We start from the raw sequence: 23,947 nt of genomic DNA on the forward strand, positions 1-23,947 counted from the left end.
CGTCTCCCGCGTCCGCGCGGGGCTCAGCTGGGCCCCCAGGGGCGACGGCGGGGCCGGCGGACGCGCGCCCGGACGTCTCGGAGGGCGCGGGGCCGCGGCAGGGGCAGGGAGGCGGGGCCGAGCGGGCTCAGGGGTGGTGGGGACGCCGCTGCCCGGCGCTGGCTCTGTGCCCCGGATCCTGCGTACCCCGCCGGACTCCTGGGCCGCGCCCCTAGACTGGCAGCTAAACCGGGCCGCTCCCTGTGCCTTCCCCCAGAGGCTGGAAGGCAGGGGCCCCTCGTGGGCTGAAGCCCGGAGCCTCCCTCCCCGGCGTGCCAAGGGTGCTGGGGGGCCCGGCGTGGAGAACACCTGGGTGGGGAGCGCAGTCCCGGCCTCCAGGACGCAGAATGCCAGCGGCACTCCCCTAACTCCCCTGCAGTTTGAACCAGCCTCGAAACTCGCCCCCCCTCCCCCCCCTCCAAATCTCCCGACGTTGGGGGCTCCTCTTCCCCGGAGCACAGGCCTTGCTTGGAGCTTCCTGGGTTCCAATTCGGCCGCCCCTTGTGAACATCAGAGGTTCCTAATCCGCCAGGATTAGAAATGGCAGCAACAGGGCCTAATAAGGAGCTGATGCGTAGCTGTTGGAGTAAAAATTTCTCCTAAGGCTCCTTGTGGACGGTAAGGCAGGCTTTTTATTTAGGGGCCCGACCCAAACGGGGTTTTGCAGGCGCAGAGAGAAATTGGGCTGTGTTCCGAATACAGCAAGGACGAGTGAGCTCCGTGGGGAGGATCAGTGGATGGAAAATTACTAAGGAAACGTGGGGTAAAGGGAACGGGCTGAACCGACTTGACAGGAGTTTAGCCGAAGGCAGGCCCGCGTGCTAAGGACTTTGATCAGATATCAGGGGTGGTCAGATATACAACGTTAGGATGTAGCATTTAACCAGCTCTCAAAGATGAGGGTTTTTCCCTGAACTGGACTCAGCAAGATTCTTGCTGAAACGGGACTCAAAGGGTCAAGGGCAGAGCTGAAAGGCCAGACCAAGTCACAAAGAGGACTCAGGAGCTTGACTAGATTTTGCTTAAGGAGAGAGTCTTTGTCAATAGTAGGTACACAACAAAGGGCTACTTGTATGCACATTCACAGTAAGCGTGCTTACCTAAAAGCATATTTAATTTTAAAAATTTTTTATTTATTTTTGAAAGAGGGAGAGACAGAGCATGAGTAGGGGAGGGTCAGAGAGAGAGGGAGACACAGAATCCGAAGCAGGCTCCAGGCTCTGAGCTGTCAGCACAGTCCCATGCAGGGCTCCAACTCAGGAACCACAAGATCATGACTGGAGCCAAGTCCCACGCTTAAGGACTGAGCCACCCAGGTGCCCCCCTAAGAGTATATTTTAAGTTCATTCTCATTTGTTAGAGTTTTAATAAGAACTATGCATTTGGGATAACTTGAAGTGTTTTTAGGTTCTCATGAACTCATTGGGTTATAAACTACACCCTTTATAAAATAACTTAATTTGGAATAATTGAGACATTTTACTTAGCATTTTGTTAGGATATAATTACCAAAATCAAGTTTAAATACAAGATTTACAGTTTTCCCTAAATGTCACTTTCCCGAAATGTAATCTATGCACTCTTAATTCAGGAAGGAAATAAATCTGAATAAATCTACGCATCAGTCTCTTGATCTTTGAAATCTTTTTACTTGTTATTTAAAACTCAGGAGCCAAACAGATTTAGATTATGAAGGGTGCTTGTATATTTATTCAATTTTGTGACACGTTTATTTAAAACTGCACATTTTTCCTCTAGTTTTCTATAAGTGGTCTCCTATAAGTTTGGATATGTTGTGTTTTCACTGCCATTCAATATGAAAACATTTTAATTTCCATTGTCCTTCTTTTTCTTTGGCCATAGGTTGAGAGTTTCGTTTTTTAATAATTTCTATATGTTGACATTTTCTAGATATTGTTACCGAGTTCTAATTTCACTGTATTATGGTCAGAGCATATATACTTTGAGATTGTAATCTTTTGAAAAGTAATCATGCCTGTGGTCTGCTTTGGTGAATGATTCGTATGCACTTGAAATGAATGTGTATTCTATAGTTGTTGAGTCTGAACGTCAGATCAAGTTGGTAAGTTGGTTTACAGTGTTCAGATTTTCTGTATCCTTACTGATTTTTTTTTTTTGTCTACTCCTTCGATCAACTATGAGGATCTGCCATTTTAGACCTGGTATTAAGTGCATATACATTTACAGTTTTGTGTTGTAAATGACTAGACTCATTTATAACGAAATGTTTCCCTATTTCTTTTTTGGTCTTGAAGTCTCTTGGTCAGATATAATATAACTGTACCACTTTTTGTATGCTTGCTGTTTGCATAGGATTTCTTTTCCCCATTATTTTATTTTATTTCCAAACCATCTGTATCTTTATGTATAAAATCTCTCTTGTAGACACTGTATGACTGGATGTTGCTTTTCTAAATCTGACAGTCTTTACTTAAAATTAAAATGTTTAGTCCACTTACATTTAATGTAATTACTGATATGGTTGAGTGTTGGTCTACCAGTTGTCTTTTTTCCCCATTTGATCCTTCTGGTTTTTATTCTTCTCTTGATGTTTTCTTATCACATTTTGGGATAGTGAATGTTTTGGGGGATTCCTTTATTGGTTTTTAAGCTATAGTTCTTTATATAATATTTTTACACCTAGCAGTAGCGTCTTTAAATGATCAAAGTTTACTTTAACTTATTGGAATCTACTTTAATATTTGTACCACTTTATGTCACAATTTACATTTATTTCCTGCCTCTCATTTAACACCTTTGCATTTAGGGGCGCCTGGGTGGCTCAGTCGGTTGAACACCTTTGCATTTCCCGTTTGTCACCTTAGCACCACTCACTTCCCATTTCGTATTCTTTTTTATCAGTTCATAAATGTAATAACCTCACAACAGATTAATTCCTTATGCTCACTGCTTTGTGCTATATTTATGTCATTTACTTCTACTTATGTTCTGTTTACACTGTTATTATTTTTGTATTTAATAGTTGCCTTTTAAGGAGGTTAGAAGTAAAAGCATAGTATTTCTCTATTTATTCAGTAGATGTTTACCATTTTTAGAGATCTTCATTCCTTTCTGTAGATCTGAGTTTCTCTGCAATTGGAAAGGTGTCCTTTATCACTTCTTACATATAAATCACTGGAGAAAAATTTTCCTAGCTTATTTATTTATTTTTATTGAAGTATAATCAGCATACAATGTTATGTTGGTTTCAGGTGTATAGCATATTGATTTGACAATTCTATACATTACTCAGTGCTCATATCAACTATACTCTGTATGCTGTATTTTTCATCTCAGTCATTTGTTTTATAACTGGAACTTTGTATCTTTTTTTTTTTTTTTTTTTTTAGTTTATTTATTTTGAGAGAGAGATGGCACAAGCAGGGAAGAGGAGCAGAGGGAAAGAGAGGGAATGGTAAACAGGCTCCATGCTCTGTGCAGACCCCAATGCGGGGCTCAATCCACCACCCTGGGATCATGACTTGAGCCAAAATCAACCAGCTAAGCCACCCAGGTGCCCCGGAAGTTTGTAGCTCTTAATCCCTTTTTCTGGTTTGCTCATAACCCCTACTTCCCTTTTGGCAAAGAACAGTTTGTTCTCTGTATTCAAGAGTCTGGTTTCTGTTGTTTGTGCATTTGTTTTGTTTTTCATATTCTACAAATAAGTGAAATTATATGGTATCTTTCTCTCTCTGTCAGACTTCATTTAGCGTAGTGCCTTCCAGGCCTATCAAATGTTGTTGCAAATGGCAAGATCTCATTCTTTTTTATGGCTGAGTAGTATTCCATTGTATATATATACCACATCTTTATTCATTCATCTGTCAATGGACGCTTGGGTTTGCTTCCATATCTTGGCCATTGTAAATGCTGCAGTAAACATAGGGGTGCGTATATCTTTTTGAATTTGTGGTTTTGTTTTCTTTGTGTAAATACCAATAATGGAATTACTGGATCATGTGGTGTTTCTACTTTTTAATTTCAACATAATGGTTGCACCAATTTACATTCCCACCAACAGGGCTCTCCTTTTTTGCCACATCCTTGCCAACACTTGTTATTTCTTGTCTTTTTAATATTGGCCTTTCTGACTGGTGTGAGGTGATACCTCATTGTGTTTTTCATTTGTATTTTCTTGGTGGTTAGTGATATTGAGCATCTCTTCATGTTTCTGTTGGCTTTCTCTGTGTCTTTGGGAAAATGTCTGTTCAGGTCCCATGACTATTTTTTTAATTGGTGTGTGTGTGTGTGTGTGTGTGTGTGTGTGTGTGTGTTGAGTTGAGTTGTAGAAGTTATTTATACACTTTGGATATTAACCCCTTATTGGTTATATAATTTTTTGTTGATGGTTTCCTTTACTATGTAAAAGCTTTTTATTTTGGTGTCATCCCAATGGTTTATTTTTGCTTTTGTTTCCCTTGCCTGAGGAGACATATCTAAAAATATGTTGCTAAGGGCAATATCCAAGAGATGACTGCATTTTCCTTAGGAGTTTTATGGTTTCAGGTCTCACATTTAGGTCCTTAATCTATTTTCAGTTAATTCTTGTGTGTGGCATAAGAAAGTGGTCCAGTGTCATTCTTTTGCATGTAGCTGTTCTGTTTTCTCAGCACCATTTATTGAGAAGATTGTCTGTTTCCCATTGTATATTCTTGCCTCTTTTGTTGTAGATTAGAGCACATGGATGCAGGTTTATTTCTAGACTCTATCCTGTTCCATTGGTCTGTGTGTCTGTTACTGTGCCAGTACCATGCTGTTTTGATTCTTCCAGCTTTGTAATATATCTTGAAATCCTGGGAGAAGAGATCCCTCTAGCTTTGTTCTTCTCAAGAATGATTTGACTGTTTGTTGTCTTTTGTGGTTCCATACACATTTTAGGATTATGCGTTTTAGTTCTGTGGAAAATGCTGTTGGTACTTTGATAGGGATTGCACTGAATCTGTACATTGAGTTGGGTGTCATGGGCTTTTTAACGATACTCTTTCAGTTCATGAGCATGATCTATCTTTCTATTTGTTTGTGTCATCTGTGGTTCTTTCGGCAACTTCTTATAGTTTTCAGAGTACAAGTCTTTCACTTTCTTTGTTAAATTTATTCCTAGGTATCCTTTTTTAAAAATTTTAAGAAAATGTTTACTTATTTTTGAGAGAGAGAGAGAAAGAGCGTGCGCACACACATGACTGAGCGTGGGGGAGGAGCAGAGAGAGAGAGGGGGACACAGAATCCGAAGCAGGCTCCAGGATCCAAGCTGTCAGCACAGCTCACGAACCGTGAGATCATGACCTGAGCCAAAGACGGATGGACGCTTAACTGACTGAGCCACCCGGGTGCCCCAGTATTATATTCCTTTACGTGAAGTTATAAATGGGATTGTTTCCTTAATTTCTCTTTCTGTTACTTCATTATTAGTGCACAGGAACACAACAGATTTCTGTATGCTAATTTTGGATCCTAGCTTTACTGAATTCATTTTTCAGTTCTAATAGTTTTTTCATGCAGGCTTTAGGGTTTTCTATATGTACTATGTTATTTGCAAATAGTGACTTCTTCCTTACCAGTTTGGATGCCTTTTAATTCCTTTTTCTTGTCTGATTGCTGCAGCTCAGACTTCCAATACTATGTTGAATAAAAGTGGTGAGTGGACATCCTTGTTTTGTTTCTGATCATAGAGCAAAAGCTTTCAGGTTTTCACTACTGAGTACGATGTTAGCTGCAGGTTTTTCATGTATGGCCTTTTTATTTTAAGGTATGTTCTCTAAATCCACTTTGTTGAGAGCTTTTATCATGAATGGATGTATTTTGTCAAATGCTTTTTTGGCATTTGTTGAAATGATCATATAGTTTTTATTCTTTTTCTTGTTAATGGGATGTATTACATTGATTTGCGAATATTGAACCAATTGATCGAGGTTTTTTTTTTTTTTAATGTATTGTTGAACTTGGTTTGCAAATGTTTTGTTGAGATTTTTTGCATCTATGTTCACCAGAGATATTGGCCTGTAGTTTTCTTTTTTTTTGTAGTGTCTCTGTCTGATTTTGGTGTTAAGATAATGCTCGTCTTGTAGAATGAATTTGAAAGTTTTCCTTCCTCTTCTGTTTTGGAATAGTTTGAGAACAATAGATATCAACCCTTCTTTAAATATTTGGTCGAGTTCACCTGTGAAGCCATTTGGTCCTGGACTTTTGTTTGTTAAAAGTATTGGTTAGTTATTCAGTTTTGTTACTAGCAGTTGTTTCATTCAAATTTTCCATTCCTAATTCAGTTTTGGAAGATTGCATGCTTATAGGAACTTATCCATTTTTTTCTAGATTGTTTAATTTGGTGGTATATAATTTTTCATCATACTCTTTTATAATCCTTTGTATTTCTGTGGTTATTTTTCTTTCATTTTTTTTTTTTAAGTTTTTAAAATGTTTATTTATTTTTGAGAGAGGGAGAGACAGGGTGCAAGCTGGGGAGGGGCAGAGAGAGACAGGGAGACACAGAATCCGAAGCAGGCTCCAGGCTCCAAGCTGTCCGCACAGAGCCCAACGTGGGGCTCGAACCCATGAACTGTGAGATCATGACCTGAGCTGAAGTCGGATGCTCAACCAACTGAGCCACCCAGGCGCCCCTTTCATTTCTGATTTTATTTATTTGAATCACCCCTCTCTTCCTTTTTTGATGAGTCTGGCTAAAGATTTATCCATTTTGTTGATCTTTTCAAAGGACCAGCTCCTGGTTTCATTGATCTTTTTCTATGCTTTTTAGTTTCTATTTTTATTTCTGCTGTACTCTTTATTACAGTAAGACCTTGGATCGCAAGTAACTTGTTTTGTGAGTGTTCCTCAAGACGAGCAAACATTTCTAAAAATCTTACTTGATAAACGAGGGATGTCTTGCAATATGAGTAGTATGTGATGCTCAATGTCACGTGATCACAAGTGAGCTGGTGGTTCTTGAAATTCACTTTGATATACAAGTGCTTTGGGTTACAAGCATGTTTCCGGAATGAATTATGCTCTCAAACCAAGGTTTAATGTGTTTCCTCCCTTCTACTCGTTTTGGGTTTTGTTTGTTCTTCTTTTTCTAGCTCCTTTAGGTGTAAGTTTAGGTTGTTTAAGATTTTCCTTCTGAAGGCAGGCCGATATGGCTATAACTTCCCTCTTAGAACTGCTTTTGTTGCATCCCAAAGATTTTAGGTTGTTTTCATTTGTCTCCACGTATTTTTCGATTTCCTCTTTGACGTCTTGGTCGACCTCTTCACTGTTAGATAGCATGTTGTTTAGCCTCCATGTGTTTGTGTTCTCTCCAGATTGATTTCTAGTTGTGGTTAGAGAGGATGCAGGATATGACTTTAGTCTTTTTAAATTTACTGAGACTTGTTTTGTGGCCTAACATGTGATGCCTTGGAGAGTGTTCCAAGTGCACTTGGAAATAATGTATCCTGCTGTTTTTGAATGGAATGTTCTGAATATATCTCTTAGTTCCATCTGGCCTACTGTGTGGTTTAAAGCCAGTTTCTTTGTTGATTTTATGTCTGGATGATCTATCCGTTGATGTAAGTAGGGTGTTAAGTTCCCCTATTATTATGGTATGACCGCCAGTTTCTTCCTTTATGTCTTTTAATATTTGCTTTATGTATTTAGGTGCCTTTATGTTGGTCGCATAAATATTTGCAATTGTTATATCTTCTTGTTAGATTGATCCCCGTATTATATGGTGTCCTTCTTTGTCTCTTGTTTATAGTCTTTGTTTTAAAGTCTGTTTTGTCTGATATAGTATTGCTACTCTGGCTTTTTTATCCCCTTCCACTTCTATTTGCATGGTATATGTTTTTCCATCCCTTCACTTTCAATCTGTACGAGTCTTTAGGTCTGAAGTGAGTCTATTACAGGCAGCAGATAGATGAGTGTTGGTTTTTTTTGTTGTTGTTGTTGTTTTTTTTATTCATTCAGTTACTCTGTATCTTGTTTTGGAGCACTTAGACCATTTAAAGTAATTGTTATAATTACATATTTATCGCTGTTTTAACTGTTCTCTTGTTATTTTTGTAGTTCTCTGTTGCTGTCTTCTCTTGCTCTCTTCCCTTGTGGTTTGATGGGTTTCTTTAGTGTTATGTTTGGATTCGTTTCTCTTTATTTTTTGTGTACCTATTATAGGTTTTTGATTTGTGTTAACTGTTGGGCTTGTATATCACATTTATAACAGTCTCTGTTTAGTTGATGGTTGCTTGAATTTGAACACATTCCAAAAGCAGGTATCTTTCTATTCTTTTTTTTGAAAGATGTTTTTACTGGAGTGGAAATCTGGGTTGATAATTCTTTTCCTAGAATTTGGATTTGGTTCTTTGTTATAATTTCAATTTCTCTGTGGAATGTCCCTATGTCTTCTTTCATTATGGCTATATTTTTCTTGCAGTCCTTGGGCCATCTTTGGGTTGGTTTCTCCTGTTTTTTTTTCAATGACTTTGAGTCACATTATCATGTTTTTAAATGTCTAATAATTTGGGGTTACGTCTTGAATATTGCGGGTGGCACATTGCAGTATTCTGTGATCTTCCTCTGAGGAGTATTGAGTTTTGTTCTGGCAGGCAGTTGAGTTACTCATTGATCACCTTTGACTTGAGTTAGCTTGGTTTTATGCCTTGTTAGGACAGATCTCTCTGGAAAGGCCAGAGTGTATCCTGAGGCGTTCTAACTTGATTAGGCCAGACCAGGAGGCTGCATTTCCTCTGTGGATCTTGTTGGTGCTTGGCTTTTGGCTCTTTTAGGGCCAGTTTAGAGTAGATCTTACTCTAGGGCATTGTATTTACTCCTAACAATCCTAACGTTTGGCCTTTCTGGTATCTCAGGATGCTTTGGGTATTAACGAGGTCTCTCCATTCTTAGTGGTCACAAACTCAAATATCTCTCATTCCTGATTGGCATTTATTTTGTATCTCTTTTGCTCTTAACCCTGTAGCATCTGCTGTCTGTAAACTTTGCATAACTTCACCCTGCCCCTGTGCAGTCCAACCCTTGGCCAAGGGCTCACAGGAAAACCCCACACAGACTTCTTCATGACCACCCCCCTCCCTGCCATAGCTCCATTCTTTCCACTGATCTGTTGTTCAGATTCCAGACACTAAAGCGGCTCCAAGTTCTGATCTCTCCCTCCTCAGTTTGTTGAGACCACCGAACTCCGCTTGAGCTCCAGCTTCCTGCACCATTGTTGGGAAATTGTCGCCATGCGGTCAGCCAGGATGATCGTGGGCCTCTTCCCCATGAGGTTTTCTTCTCTCGGGGACCTCATTCTTGTCTGCCAGTTGTCTAGTGCAGGAAAACAATTGCCCTAAATGTTTTCTGTAGTTCTGTAGTTGTTGACAGTGGGTGGGCTGGTCTTACTACCAGGTACTCTGCTACGGCCAGAAACAGAAGTGCTCAAACACGTCTGTACTGAGCACATCATCAGCATGGCACCCTGGCTTCTGTTTGAATAAATGAACGAAACATGTGGGTTTCTTGTTGAACCAAAAAATAAGTGCAATGAGGTCCACATATGAAACCTGTAATATTGGGTTAATCCTTTATTAAAGTTTTTAAAAAATTTTTATTTGTTTTTGAGAGAGAAAGAGAGAGACAGAGCATGAGCAGGGGAGGGGCAGAGAGAGAGGGAGACACAGAATCGGAAGCGGGTTCCAAGCTCCAAGCTGTCAGCACAGAGCCCGACGTGGGCTTGAACTCACGAGCCGTGAGATCATGACCTGAGCTGAAGTTGGACGCCTAACTGACTGAGCCACCCAGGTGCCCCTGGATTAATCCTTTAATCCTTTTTACTTCTTTCCCTTTTTTTTTTTTTAATGTTTCTTTTTGAGAGAGAGAGCAAAAACATGAGTGGGGAGGGGCAAAGAGGGAAGGCGACAGAGAATCCCGAGCAGGTTCCCCACTGTCAGTGCAGCGCCCAATGCGGGGCTCATACGCACAAGCCATGAGATCGTGACCTGAGCCGAAATCAAGAGCGGGGCACTTAACTGAGCCACGCGGTGCCCCTCACCCTTTCCTTTTTTTGCTTGAAACGTTTTATTTTTTATTTTACTTTATGTTTTGTTTATTTATAGTTTTTAAATGATTTTCTGATACAGGATGAGTTGTTTGAAGTGCTAGGCATGAAGACATTCCTTCCTGTACCACAAGAAAAAGGCAGCTATGAAAAGCTGGAGTATTCTACCGATCTCTAATTAAGCCAGACAGATTAACTGATTGGGTGTGTCTGTTTGCTTTTATGGTTCCAATTAGTGTTTTGGAGGAATGATGGCCTACAGCGCTTTTATAACATTTAAGGATTGGCCCAATAATCCAACATTAGGATCCTATGCAAGACAGTTAACCAGAAATAGTTAAATAAACTGATCCTTTAAGCATTTCTAAATACTACCTTTGTCATTTAACATTCCTTTTTCCACCAGCTTAGCCACTGTCTTCCAGATTTTTAGGCCAGTTGCCATAAAATAGTGCTCACTTAGTTCAAGGCCAGAGGAGTGTTTTTGGGGGTAGTCACTGTTGGTTCTAAGCCTTCTCTAACCCCGGAGTTGAGCATTTCATTTGGGACAGGTTTTTCATCGATTCCCACACAGTCTCGTTTCCAACACTGCCCTCAGAAGAGGTCACCTGGAAATTTCGTTGCACCTGTTGGGGAAGAATTAATTTGTCCTCTTTCACCCCTTATTCCTTATGGAAGCATCAGGTCGTTTCAGCATCACCCCTTCTAGGGTGTTGATGACGTCTTTGTTCAGCTTTACCGTTTAGTCTGCACGCTCGCGGGGGCAGTTAAGGAAGTGTCGTGCGGAAGAGCCGTTCGCGTGGAAAACCAGGGTGAAAATGCTTCACGTGATGCATTTCATCCTTCTACTGGGTCTGGCCCTTTGAAGCCCAAGAGAGAATGTCGTAAGACGGTCTGGGTGAAGATGCCAGTTTAGACACGGTATTAAGCGACTTGCTTGGCGGCTTCAGGTTTGTAATCTTTCAGAGGAGAGTAGTGGAGCTGTTGCTTCTCAGGTAGGGCCTGTGAATTCGTTCTCACTGATACTGTGTCCTTCTCTGTGCAGCACCGGCTCTCTCTCCCTCTCTAGTGTCCCTGTGAGAGCCTCGGTGAAGACTTGGTCCCCACTCCCCACCCGAGACAGCCCCCTCCGGGAAACCCTTCACCCAAAGGGACCCGCCGAGCCAGATGATGCCTGTCGACTTGGGGCAGGCCCTGGCCCTGCTGCCGCAGCTGGCGAAGGCCGAGGACTCCCCGTTCTGCGGACCGGACGCTGCCCCTCGAGGGGAGCTCTGTAACCCCGAGACCGCCCGCCAGCTCTTTAGGCAGTTTCGTTACCAGGTGACATCTGGGCCCCACGAGACCCTGAGACAGCTTCGGAAGCTCTGTTTCCAGTGGCTGCAGCCAGAGGTTCACACGAAGGAGCAGATCCTGGAGATCCTCATGCTGGAGCAGTTCCTGACCATCCTGCCCGGGGAGATCCAGACGTGGGTGCGGACCCAGTGTCCGGGCAGCGGCGAGGAGGCAGTGACCCTCGTGGAGAGCTTGAAGGGAGACCCCCAGAGACTGTGGCGGTGGGTAAGCAGAGGGGGTGATCCGCCAGCGAGGCACAGGGCTCCCTTGGGGTCTCACGAGGCGTCTTGTCTTTTTTTCTGACTCTCACCATGTGTGGTTTTCCACACTAACGACCAGTTCTCCAACTTTCTTTTCTTTTCTTCTCTTTTCTTTTCTTTAATGTTTTGTTTATTTTTGAGAGAGAGAGAGAGAGAGACAGCGTGTGAGCAGGGGAGGGGCAGAGAGAAACAGAGACACAGAGTCCGAAGCAGGTTCCAGGCTCTGAGCCGTTAGCACAGAGCCCGACGCGGGGCTGGAACCCACGAGCCGTGAGATCATGGCCTGAGCCGAAGTCGGATGCTTAACCGACTGAGCCACCCAGGCACCCCTATTCTCCAACTTTCTGATACCGGCCCGGTGTCTTACAAGTCAGTTCAAACCCGACACGAACATTCTGGGGTTGGCAGACCCAGGGGGATAAGGGTCAGTCTGACGAGAATGCTCTTATCTTGGACACCAGTCACAGGTCACACAGGCCAACTGTCCTTAAGACCGACTGGCTGTATATTTGCTGGTTCCCACAACGCCCTCCCCAGGTTGGACAGGGAATGACTCACGGAACTCGCGAAAGCACGACTTACCCTTGCTGGTTTATGATAAGGAGCGTGATTCAGGAGCAGCAGCAGGAGGCCATGGGGATGGTGTGGGGCTTCCGTGGCCTCTCCCGGCATGCCGTGTGCCCGGTACTTCTGCGTGTTCACCAGCTTAGAGGCTCCCCAGACCCCATCATTTGGGGAGCTTGACGGAGGCTTCGTTACTTAGGCATGAGAGATTAGTCATTGGCCATTGGTGACCGAAAATCTCCGGCCCCTCTCCCTTCCTCAGAGGTTGAGGGTTGGGGCTGTGAGGTCAATCCTCTGATCACCCGGTAGGCATCTCTGATGACCAGCCTCCGTCCTGAAGCTCTCTGGGGCCCCACCAAGCGTCCCCTGCTTAGCCTCAACTCAGGCGTGATTGAAAGGGGCTCATCATGAATAACAGAATTGCTCCTGTCACTCCCTTCCTTTAGGGCAATTCCAAGGGTTTTAGCAACTCTGTGCCAGGAACCTGGGACAGAGACGAAATCCGTGTTTCTTATTGTATCGCCCCAGTGTGTCCCCGTGTCTCCCCTAATTCTAAGGCTCCCTGGGACTCTGACCATTACAAACAGAGGCCAAAGCCTCTTGTCTCTGTCCATCTTTATTTTTTTTTTTTAATTTATTTTTTTTTTCAACGTTTATTTATTTTTGGGACAGAGAGAGACAGAGCATGAACGGGGGAGGGGCAGAGAGAGAGGGAGACACAGAATCGGAAACAGGCTCCAGGCTCTGAGCCATCAGCCCAGAGCCCGACGCGGGGCTCGAACTCGCGGGGCTCGAACTCACGGACCACGAGATCCTGACCTGGCTGAAGTCGGACGCTTAACCGACTGCACCACCCAGGCGCCCCGTCTCTGTCCATCTTTAGACTCAAGTGTCCGGGAAGTTGTACAAAGGATACCTGAGTTTTCACTGGTGGAGACTATCCAGTAGAAACACATTGTCGACGAACTTTCCCTTTATTTTTTCTTAATTTTTTTTAATGTTTATTTATTTTTGAGAGAGAGAGAGAGACAGACAGAGTGCAAGCAGGGGAGGAGCAGAGAAACAGGGAGACACAGAATCCAAAGCAGACTCCAGGCTCCGAGGCATCAGCATAGAGCCCAATGCAGGGCTCGAACTCACAGACTGTGAGATCATGACCTGAGCTGAAGTCCGACGCTTAGCCGACTGAGCCACCCAGGCGCCCCTCCATGGCGTGCCTTGAAGACCTCCCACGCCTGATTCAGGCGTCGCTTTCGGCCTCCCCTCAGGTCGTTTTCCTCACAGCTTCCTGCTGGTCTAGACGGAAAAGCTCCTGTGCCTCTTTCCCTGTTCCATGTCCCCGAGGACGGCCCTGTGGTCTGTTATGGAGCATTAGCTGTGTTTCTTTCAGAACCCCTCATTCTGGATCCTTCAGTAACTAATTCTGCGTGGTCTCTAGATCAGCATCCAAGTTCTGGGACAAGAAATCCTATCGGAGAAGACGGACTCCGCAAGCTGCCGCGTGGGGGGAGCGGGGCGCCATCTTGAAATGGCGTCTCAGGAGCTGGGACCTCGGGCCTTCCCCTCCAGGCCTGGGGAGCCGCCGAGCCGTGCTGTGAAAGAGGAGTCTGACGTGGAGCAAGAATTAGGTGAGGGGCGCTTCCTCGCGGTGGCATGTGGTGAGTTCTCGGGGAAATCTGGGGGCCGCGGTTAGTGGGCCTAAGACCGAGTGGAAAATGATATGCTGCTCGGATCAGGGTATCTCTGGAAAGTCTGGAAACGGAGTGGGCTTAACTGAATCCCTCTGAGGGGGAGCTCTGGTCCGTGAATCTCCTCTATGGCTGGGCCAGACCACGTGAATTTTGGTTCTGAGGAAGGAGGAGGAAACTGTGGACGAGACTGTTGGGAAGGTTGGAGCGAGCTGGGGCTGGTTGGCGAGGGAGGGACGGGCATCACTTCTGACGTGTACCGACCGATTGCATCGGTGCCCTCCGGGGAGTGGTTTGCGACGACATCTAGAGCCTTCCAACTTTCTGTTCCTCGCTCCAGCGCTGGCCGCTGCCGCCCTGGACGAAAGGCTCGTCGGAGACCAGGACTTCACAGCCTCCGTGCTCCAAGCAGCACCTCAGGTGAGCCGGCTTCCCTGCTTGTCTTCCCCCCGCCGGGGCTCCAGCGGGAGCGTGGAAAGGGGACGTGCTGTCAGAAGGAGAGAGGACGGCTAGCGAGGGCAACAACAGGCACGGGGAATGAAGCCCGAGTCCCAGTATTTCTCTTGAGGCAGAAGGCTGGGTGATCGTCACCTTGATAACGGAATCTGGACCCGTTCTTCCTGGAGGAAGTGGCTGTGAAGCTTCCCTCTTGTTTGTCCTGCTCCTGCTCTTGGGGTCGTGCGGAGAAAAGACTCTGTTTCCTGGTCTCGGCCTCCCCCACGGAGTCAGTTTAAGAGTTGGGATGGTTACGGGTCACGTGGGCCGGGCGACCTCCCCCAGCTTTAGGGAGGTGTAGCGGACAAACAGTAAAGCGCACATATTTCAAGCATACGGTTTGGTAAGTTTCTTGACACCTATACACACGTGTGAAACCATGTTCACAATCAGGTTGGTAAACATCCCTGTTACGCCCACGGTTTCCTTTTGCCCCTTTGTGACCCCTCCCACCTGCCCCCCACCACCCCCAGTGCTGAGATCCCAAGGCTGCCACTGAGCTGCTTTCTGTCACCATACATTAGCTTGCATTTTCTAGAATTGGGTGTGAAATGGAGTCATGTCATCTGTACTCTTAACTTCGTTCTTCTGCGTGTAATATATTTTTCTTGCTTCTTTTGATATTTTCTCAGTGGTTTTTAACAGTTTGACTACGATGGATGGCCTAGGACTCATTTTCTTCGTGTGGGGTTCTTGGATCTGTGGGTTTATAGTTTTCATCAAATTTGGAAAATCTTGACCAGTATCTCTTCGACCATCTTCTGTCTCCCTTCCTTCTCCACTTCTTTGTGGATTTTGAGAGCCTTCCACGTGGTCTCTGTGTGAGGATAACGTGTGTATGTTCATTAGAGCTCTCCAGGTTGTGCCAGAGCTTTATTGATGCTTTCTGTGTCTATTAAAAAAAAAATCTCTGTTTCATTTTGGATACTCCCTGTTCATGTGTCTTCAAGTTCAATAATCTTCTCTTCTGCTTTGTCTGATCTGTTGTTAATCCCATCCAGTGTATTTTTCATCTCAAATGTCTTTTTCATCTCTAGAAGTTTGAATTGGGGCTTCATTATATTTTTCACATCTGTACTTAACATGTTCTGTTGTTCCTACATTTTCTTGACGGTACGGAATATGGCTATAATGTCTGTTTAAAAAAATTTTTTTTAACGTTTTATTTATTTTTGAGAGAGACAGAGACAGAGTGTGAGTGGGGGAGGGGCAGAGAGAGAGGGAGTCACAGAATCTGAAGCAGGCTCCAGGCTCCAGGCTGTCAGCACAGAGCCCGATGCGGGGCTCGAACTCACGAACCGTGAGATCATGACCTGAGCCGAAGTCGGACACTTAACCGACTGAGCCACCCAGGCGCCCCTATGATGTCTATTTTAATGTCCTTGTCTGCTAATCTATCACCTGTGTCATTTCTGAGTCAGTTTTGATGGATTGATTGATCTCATTGTGAGGTGTTTTCCTGCTACTTAACCATGCCCAGCAACCTTTGATTGGATGTCAGACGTGAATTTTACTTTGTTGGGTGCCGAGTATTTTGGCATTCCTATAAAACTTCTTTTTTTTTTTTTAATGTTTGTTTATTTTATTTTTACTAAAATTTTTTTTAATGTTTATTTTTGAGAGAGACAGACAGAGTGTGAGCAGGGAAGGGGCAGAGCGAAAGGGAGACACAGAATCTGAAGCAGGCTCCAGGCTCTAAGCTGTCAACACAGAGCCTGATGCAGGGCTCAGACCCACAAACTGTGAGATCATGACCTGGGTCAAAGTTGGACCCTCAACCAACTGAACCATCCAGGCGCACCCCTTTTTATTTTTTAAAATATTTATTTATTGATTTTTGAGCGCAAGAGAGAGCAAGCATGTGCACGAGTGAGGGAGGGGCAGAGAGAGGGGGAGAGAGAGTCCCAAGCAGGCTCCACGCAATCAGCACAGATCCAGATTTGGGCCTCACACTCATGAACTGTAAGATCATGACCTGAGCCAAATCAAGAGTTGGACACTTAACTGACTGAGTCACCCAGGCACCCCGTTTATTTATTTTGGAAGAGAGAGAGTGCATGAGCAGAGAAGAGGGGCAGAGGGAGACAGAATCCCAAACAGGCTCTGTACTATCAGCGTGGAGCTTGACTTGGGGCTCGAGCCCACGAACCGTGAGATCATGACCTGAGCCGAGTCAAGAGTTGGATGCTTAACCAACCGAAGCACCCAGGTGCCCCCCTGTAAATGTTCTAGAGCTTTGCTCTGGGATGTGACTGAGTTGCTTGGACGTAGCTTTATGGCACCAGAGAAGTCTTTAGTCTGGGCTAATGTCTCCCACCACCGAGGCAAGACCCTTCTGTGGATCGTGCCTGATGCTGCTTGATGTATGAGGTTTTCCACTCTGGCTGGAAGGAAGTACCTACCGCCAGCTCTGTTTGCTCTGCTTCTCCTGGAGGCTCCTTCCCAGACCCGAGGGGGACCCCCTGGAGATCTCCGGAGCCTTCTCTCCGTTCAGCCCCCCACTCTGCTCTGCTGCCCCGCTGACTCTGGCTGCCTTCGCCTTCCCAGACCCTGAGCAACTTCCGCCAACTCTAGGGGGAGGGGGCCGCCTGACTCAGCCTGGCCCCCCTGCCTGTGCTTCCGGGCTGTTGTCTCCAGGTGGTGCGTTCGGCCAGTGCAGGGCTCACCTGATTTGTCTCCTCACTTTCAGGGAGCTCTGCTCTGCTCCGCCTGACAGGCGGTGTCCCCAAACCGTTGTTTCCTATATTTTGTCTCCTTTTCCAGTTGTTTCAGGAGGGAAAGTAAATCTGGTCTCTGTTACTCTATCCGAAACAACTTGGGGAACAGGTTTATTTTGAGTACGTAGTTAACAATTCTGAAAAGTTGCATTTGATAAAAATAAAGTTTTTCTGGGGGCACCTTGGTGGCTCAGTCGGTTAAGTGTCTGACTTCGGCTCAGGTTATGATCTCGCGGTTTCACGGGTGCTGTGCCTGGAGCCCTCTGTGCTGACAGCTCGGAGCCTGGAGCCTGCTTTGGATTCTGTCCCCATCTCTAACCGCCCCTCTCCTAATCACGCTGCCTGTCTGTCTCTCTCTCAAATTTTAAATAAAGATTAAAAAAAAATTTAGAAAACACTACAAAATTATTTAAAAAATAAAGTTTTTCTGGAACCCGTACTCCTTGATCGAAGCGTTGTTTCAAGCCTTCGGGGAACTCTGCGGTTCTCTAGAGAAGGTAAGGGCAGGGAGGCCAGTAGGAGGTGGTGATGTGCTGCCCAAGCCCGGTGGGAGCTTCAGATTTCCAGGCTCAGGGATGTAGAAACCAGAATACGAACTTCACAGTTCACCCTGGGACAGGGATGGGAGAGGGCAGGAGAGGGACAGACCTTTTTAGTGACTCAGGAGTACCTGTCTTCCCACTTTCAAGGTACCTAGAAACCAAATTGTTAGGTTTTGTAGTGCAAAAGATTTGGGTATTCTGTGAAATATTTCAAGCAGACGTGAAGATTGCTGTTGCTTCTGTAGTAAGTACAGAGTGTTCCTATGAGAGGTCTGTACAATTTATGAACATCTTTTAGCTGGTAGAATTAAGCATTAACGAAACATTACGTAGCAACATTGACTGTGACTTGTTCTGGACAGCTCGAATCAAATGGCTAAAAAAAATGTTCACTGGCATGAGCCATGCCTGTGTCTGTGTGCATTTCCCTGTATTTAGCAGATAACTGATTAACAGCCCCTTGATCCAGACAAACAAAAGTCATTCTTAACCGGTTCCAGCATCCCTGCTCCCAACTATAACAAGGGCCATGTGCACTTCCAGAAGGGGCTTGATATTTAGTGGACGCTTTGTTACATGCAGGGGATCTTGCAATAGATGTAATCACTCCCTCGAATCTCCTTTATAGGTTAGGAGCCTCGTGAATAATGCCAGAATAATGAGGTAGCATCCCCACGCAGTTTCATCGTTAGAAACCAGGAGTGAGTTAGAGCCTCACGCAGACTCGGGGATGCTTTTACTCACATTCCTGCGTCTTCAGATTTCGGGAGAGGAACACAGTGCAGGGGGAGCTGTGTGCGGGTCAGCTGTGGCAGCGTCTCACAAACCCACAAGGTGGCGCTGTCTCCACACAAAATCAAGGGTAGTTTTGCATCAGATTCCATAGTTTTGCATCAGATTCATGTGAAGCGTGAGGGGTCCCCTATTCAGCAGTGTTTGCTCAAACCTTTTCTTCTCCGGAGGTTGTGAAGGTAGCTTCCTTCACAGATTAACACAATAAGCTCACAGTTCTACGAGCTCCTTTCAAAACTGAACATTTTATTTTATCTTTTAAAGGTTATTTATTTATTTTGAGAGAGAGAGAGCGCACGGGGGACGGGCATAGAGAGAGGGAGAGAAAGAGAACCCCAAGCAGGCTCCGCTCTGTCAGCATGGAGTCCGATATGGGGCCCGATCTCACGAACCGTGAGATCCTGACCTGAGCCGAAATCAGGAGGTGGACGCTCAACTGACTGAGCCACCCAGGCGCCCCCAAAGTAGAAAATTTTAAATTAAAAAATTAAAATAAAAAATGTGGTTATAGTTAATGCTTAAGTATATCGTGAAATACATCTAAGTCACTTTTTGCATTTTTATCCTAAAAAAAAATCCAACCCCATGTTTTCTTTTTAAAATTTTTGCTTAGTATCTGCTAATTGCAGACTTTTGGGTAAATCATGCTTTTTCAGACCTTTCTGCTTCCCTTTGATATGCTGTTAGGCAGACTTGACCTAGGACTGAGAATGGCTTCCCTGAGCATACCTCATGCCCTGAGAATATCTCATTTTCTTATTTGCCCTCCTCATGTTTGCTCCCTGTAGCCTGGCTATTCATAATAGTGGGTGGTTATCAACTTTGGGGTTCCTGAAAGAGTACAGCATCCCTTCATTTTCTCTGCAAACCCTGGTGAGCGTGGGAGACCGGGTGTCCCGTAGGCCGCACATAGAATAACACTACTACAGGCGTGATTTCCGAGGAGTTATTTGCCGAGGGCTTTATTTCCCCCAGACAGAATGCACCGAGAGCCTGCTCTGTCCTGGGCATCGTCTCGGGGCCTGACAAAGTACACACTGGAGCTCACGTGCTAATGGGGGCAGCTCTTAGCCAAACACCTGTGTGCGTGCATCTCCGAACACCTACATGTTCGCTAGGCCGGTGAATGCCAGGACTGAAAACTAGAGCGTGCTGTGAAGACGGGATGCCTGCGTTATTTCTGTCAATCAGGGTGTGAGTGTTATCCCACCACCAAGTGAGAACAGAGGCTCAGAAAGGTGGTGTCTCTTGCTGAGGGTCACGCAGGTAGAAGTGGCAGGGCCGGGACTCAAAAACCCGGCCCGGTTGAGTCACACAGGTAGAGTTTACAGCCGGGACCGGGCTGTTGATCACTCCGCCGTCCAGACTAGGTCTCCAGCGCTCCGCTCTTTGGCGGGGAGATGGGGATTTGAATCCACAGACGTGGACTCCAGCTGGGCAGCGTTGCCAGGTTTGAGGCTCTAGCCTCCAGTTTCACAGGAGAAGAAGGGCATGTTTTGGGGGACAATTGAGGCACACCTTGCTCCAGAGAACCCATCGATTTTCCACTGAGTGGGAGGAAAACCGGTCTAACGTTAGGCTGTGAACTCAGAACTGTTGGGGAGGCTCCACGTGTGCACGGAGGCAGCCCTCTGTCTCTGGTCTGAATCCACTGATCTGTTTCAGAGAGACTGGGATGCCTCCGACTTCCTTGTGGGCGCTTCCCACCTTTTTGCTGACTCGCGTGTGGTTTTCTAACAAATTCCCTTTTAATTCCTTTTCCCTCTTGAATTTCCAGAGTTTTAAAACATTTTTTTTAATGTTTATTTTTGAGAGAGAGAGAGAGACAGACAGACAGACAGACAGACAGAGTGAGAACAGGGGTGGGGCAGAGAGAGGGAGACACAGAATCTGAGGCAGGCTCCAGGCCCCGAGCTGTCAGCACAGAGCCCGACGCGGGGCTCGAACCCACGAAACGCGAGATTGTGATCTGAGCCGAACTCAGACGCTTAACCGACTGAGCCCCCCAGGTGCCCCATGAATTTCCAGATTTTAATGAAATATTGGGAGTATCAGATTCCGACTGTTCAAAGACCTCTATTATAAGCATTGAGTTAAAAAAAATAAGGGGTGCTTGAGGGCTCAGTGGGTGAAGCATCCAACTTTTTTTTTTTTTAATCTTTATTTTTGACAGAGAGAGAGAGAGTGAACAGCAGAGGGACCAAGAGAGGGAGACCGAGGATCCAAAGTGGGCTCCACACTGACAGCAGAGAGCCCGGTGTGGGGCTCGAACTCACGAACTGCAAGACCGTGACCTGAGCTGAAGTCCGTTTCTTAACTGAGTCAGCCACCCAGGCTCCCCCAGCATCCAACTCGTGATCTCAGCTCAGGTCGTGATCTCACAATTGGTGAGATCAAGCCCCTCATCGGGCTCCACACTGACAGTGTAGAGTCTGTTTGGGATTCTCTCTCTCCCTCTCCCTCTGCTTCTCCTGTGTTCTCGCTCTCTCTCTCTCTCTCTTTCTCTCTGTCAAAATAAATATTTTAAAAAAGAAAGAAAGACAGAAGGACAGGGTAGAAGAAGCTTTTGCCTTCTCTCTGTGTTCTTGACTCTTAAGTATGTGCAACTGAAAAGCCAGCACTTAAAATCTAGATGTCTTCTAACCAGGGCAAGAAATACTGACGTGGAGACTGTCATTTTCCCCTTGGCCTCTTCCCTTGAACTACCTCCTGTGATTCCTTAGACCATCTGATGGCCAGGCGGCGAGGGCATAGGCCTTTTTTCCTCCACTTTCCTACAGGGGAGGGAAGGCTGGGTTCAGAAACCTGCGTTCGAGTCATGTCATCGCATGTTTTCTAGGAGCCGTGGAGGCACCTGGAGTCCGTCCAGAAGGAGCAGTACTGGGATCTCATGCTGGAGACCTACGGGAAGATGGTCTCCGGAGGTGAGGGTGTGGGCCGGTCCGGGGGGAGCAGACGTTAAACGTTTTCTGTGTCCGTTAGAGAGAGCTGCTTCCATGGAAGTTCTTCGGGGGAAGGGGGCACCGGGGACATGGCTGGGAACTGGGGACAGCAGGGTGTGTGTGCCCGGAACTGTCACGGCTGCATTATGCGTGGTTACTCCTTAAATGTACGAGGTCGGGGATGGTGTTCCCGTGTGAAGGATGACGAGAGTGAGTGTCAGCTCCTGTCACGTTCCTCGTAAGTGCTGAGTTAACGATGGAACTCGGTGTGTCTGAGTCCCTGCTCTGTGCCACTAAGCCCCACTGGGCCAAGAAGCAGTGGCTCGCCCAAACGCGAGCCTTGGTGTGCAGGCAGGCCCTCTCGGTCACCTTGTGACCCTCACCATACATCCTGGTCACGTCATGAGTACTGGTGTCTGAGAAGCTCCCAGTAGCCTTCTAAGAGAAGGTTTTTTAAGTGGTCCCCAGATCCTTCCTATTTCCTCTTCACACTCAGGTTGTGCCTTTGACAGACCCAGACTGGTCCCTAGTTCTCCCCATTCACCTGGGCTTCATGTCGTCCCTCTGTGTACCAGGCATTTCCAGTTCCAAGCCTGATCCGACTGGTCCAACGGAGTATGGGGAAGAGCCTGCCGGGCGGCACCCTCACCTTAGTGAGAAGATCCCAAGGCCCACCTGCCTAGGTGAGTGGTCGTTCACTGGGGCCGAGCCCCTCCTGACCTCCTGTCGTTAAATCGGAGGGGGGTACAAGGACCTGAGGTCTGTGACATTGTCTGTAACTAGCCACGATCTGGTCAGTCCAGTGTGAGTCCCGAGGTTGGGTCTCCTCATCTCTGGTGCACGGGCTGCTGGAACATACATACGTTAATCGTGGAACAGAGACCACACATCGGACCCGCTGCCTTCGGGCTTGTCTGCCGTGACTGCTTGCCTCCTCAGAGCAAGTTAAGGTTAGTACAGACTGATACCGACACAGATAGAATTCCTTTCTAGAAAGGTTATGGAACAGCAGTAGGCAATCACTCTTCCTGACTCTTTTGGTTTTCGTAATTGTTGCAGTGAAGTGAAGACTGAATAAGACAAACTGACAGAAAAACACATTTAACTAATCTCCAGGCACCTGACTTCCTCGAAACAGCAGCAACAACAAACACTTCCTGTAAATCACGTATTCTAAGAACAGGAGGCGGGGAAATATGTGAACTTCTTCTGTGGTCATGCAGCCATCACCCTTTGTTTCCTGCACTCTGTTTAAAGCGTTGCGGGTGTAACGCCTCGCGTCTGCACGTACCCGCACCCCCGGCCCCCCCCAACATACACCTCACCATGTACAGAAGATCCCAGAACTGTGGAGGAAGAAAAGGACCAGGGATGAGAAGTGTATGGAAAGTGATCCTTTCCAGTGGGATCCAACTATTTCCCTTTGCCAACTAACACACTAAGAGACAGCAAGCTTCATGTGAAATGTACGATTTTAATTTTAACCAATATGTTTATCCTAATACTGTTCTCACAAGGATCCCTTTGGAGCAGGTTTCTCAAACTGCATTTCCTGACCAATCAGTGTAGTGTGAAATCATGTTGTGGGTTGTATCCAGAATTTAAAAAAACTTATCAAAGTGATAAGATTGAATGGAGAATATCAGAAAATATCAGGATGGGTAATATTTTAGGAAATTTTTGCTCTAAGTATGTGTGTGTGTTCCATATTTCAATATAAACATACTTCTTTTTTTTAATTTAAAAATCCTTGTTAATGTTTGTTTATTTTTGAGAGGGAGAGAGAGAGAGAGAGAGAGAGAGACAGAGCACAAGTTGGGGAGGGGCAGAGAGAGAGGGAGACACAGACTCAGAAACAGGCTCCAGGTTCTGAGCTGTCAGTACAGAGCCCGGTGTGGGGCTCAAACCCACAAACTGTGACTCATGACCTGAGCCGAAGTTGGATACTTAACTGACTGAGCCACCCAGGCGCCCCAATATAAACATATTTCTTTTTTTTTTTAATTTTAAAAATGTTTTATTATTTATTTTTGAGACACAGAGAGACAGGGCATGAACAGGGGAGGGGCGGAGAGAGAGGGAGACACAGAATCCGAAGCAAGCTCCAGTCTCTGAGCTGTCAGCACAGAGCCTGACGTGGGGCTCGAACTCACGGACCATGAGATCATGACCTGTGCTGAAGTTGGATGCTTAACCGACTGAGCCACCCAGGTGCCCCTAAACATATTTCTTACTGTTGGTAGCAGACCAAAAAGTTTGAAAATACTCGAGAGTGTTGTTGCAGTACGATTTTTGTTTTAATAGATATTTTTTAGAGCAGTTTCAGATTCATAGCAAAGTTGAGTGGAAGGTACAAGGGATTTTCCATATGCGTCCTTGTAAGTGGGATTTTATTTGTGATACATGGTTCACCTGTCTCCACTCATTCTTTTTTTTTTCTTTTTCCTCCTTCATTCCGCCTGGTGACATGGTTGCATTAGCTCTTACCTTGAATGAGACTATGGGGAGTCTACACAGCCAGCCGGCCCTCTTAG

The 23,947-nt window shown here is 45.7% G+C and overlaps 1 protein-coding gene across 2 annotated transcripts in view; it reads left to right on the forward strand.

Annotated features, from left to right (window-relative positions):
• Window positions 1-170: 170 nt before the first annotated feature.
• Window positions 171-23,947, forward strand: part of ZNF18 (zinc finger protein 18) — a 28,653-nt gene continuing 4,876 nt past the window's right edge. Inside the window, exons 1-6 of one of the 2 annotated variants that reach the window (XM_040453177.1) lie at window positions 171-657; window positions 11,127-11,638; window positions 13,676-13,865; window positions 14,266-14,345; window positions 21,311-21,395; window positions 21,989-22,096. In XM_040453177.1, coding sequence (XP_040309111.1) covers window positions 11,249-11,638; window positions 13,676-13,865; window positions 14,266-14,345; window positions 21,311-21,395; window positions 21,989-22,096 — 853 coding nt within the window. In that variant the 5' untranslated portion in view covers window positions 171-657; window positions 11,127-11,248. Of the gene's footprint in view, window positions 658-10,064; window positions 11,032-11,126; window positions 11,639-13,675; window positions 13,866-14,265; window positions 14,346-21,310; window positions 21,396-21,988; window positions 22,097-23,947 lie in introns of those variants that run through there. The other variant, XM_040453176.1, reaches the window with a different exon arrangement.

The sequence above is a fragment of the Herpailurus yagouaroundi genome, unplaced genomic scaffold (assembly GCF_014898765.1).
Source record: "Herpailurus yagouaroundi ecotype Mexico unplaced genomic scaffold, PumYag 208, whole genome shotgun sequence".
Classification (NCBI taxonomy): domain Eukaryota; kingdom Metazoa; phylum Chordata; class Mammalia; order Carnivora; family Felidae; genus Herpailurus; species Herpailurus yagouaroundi.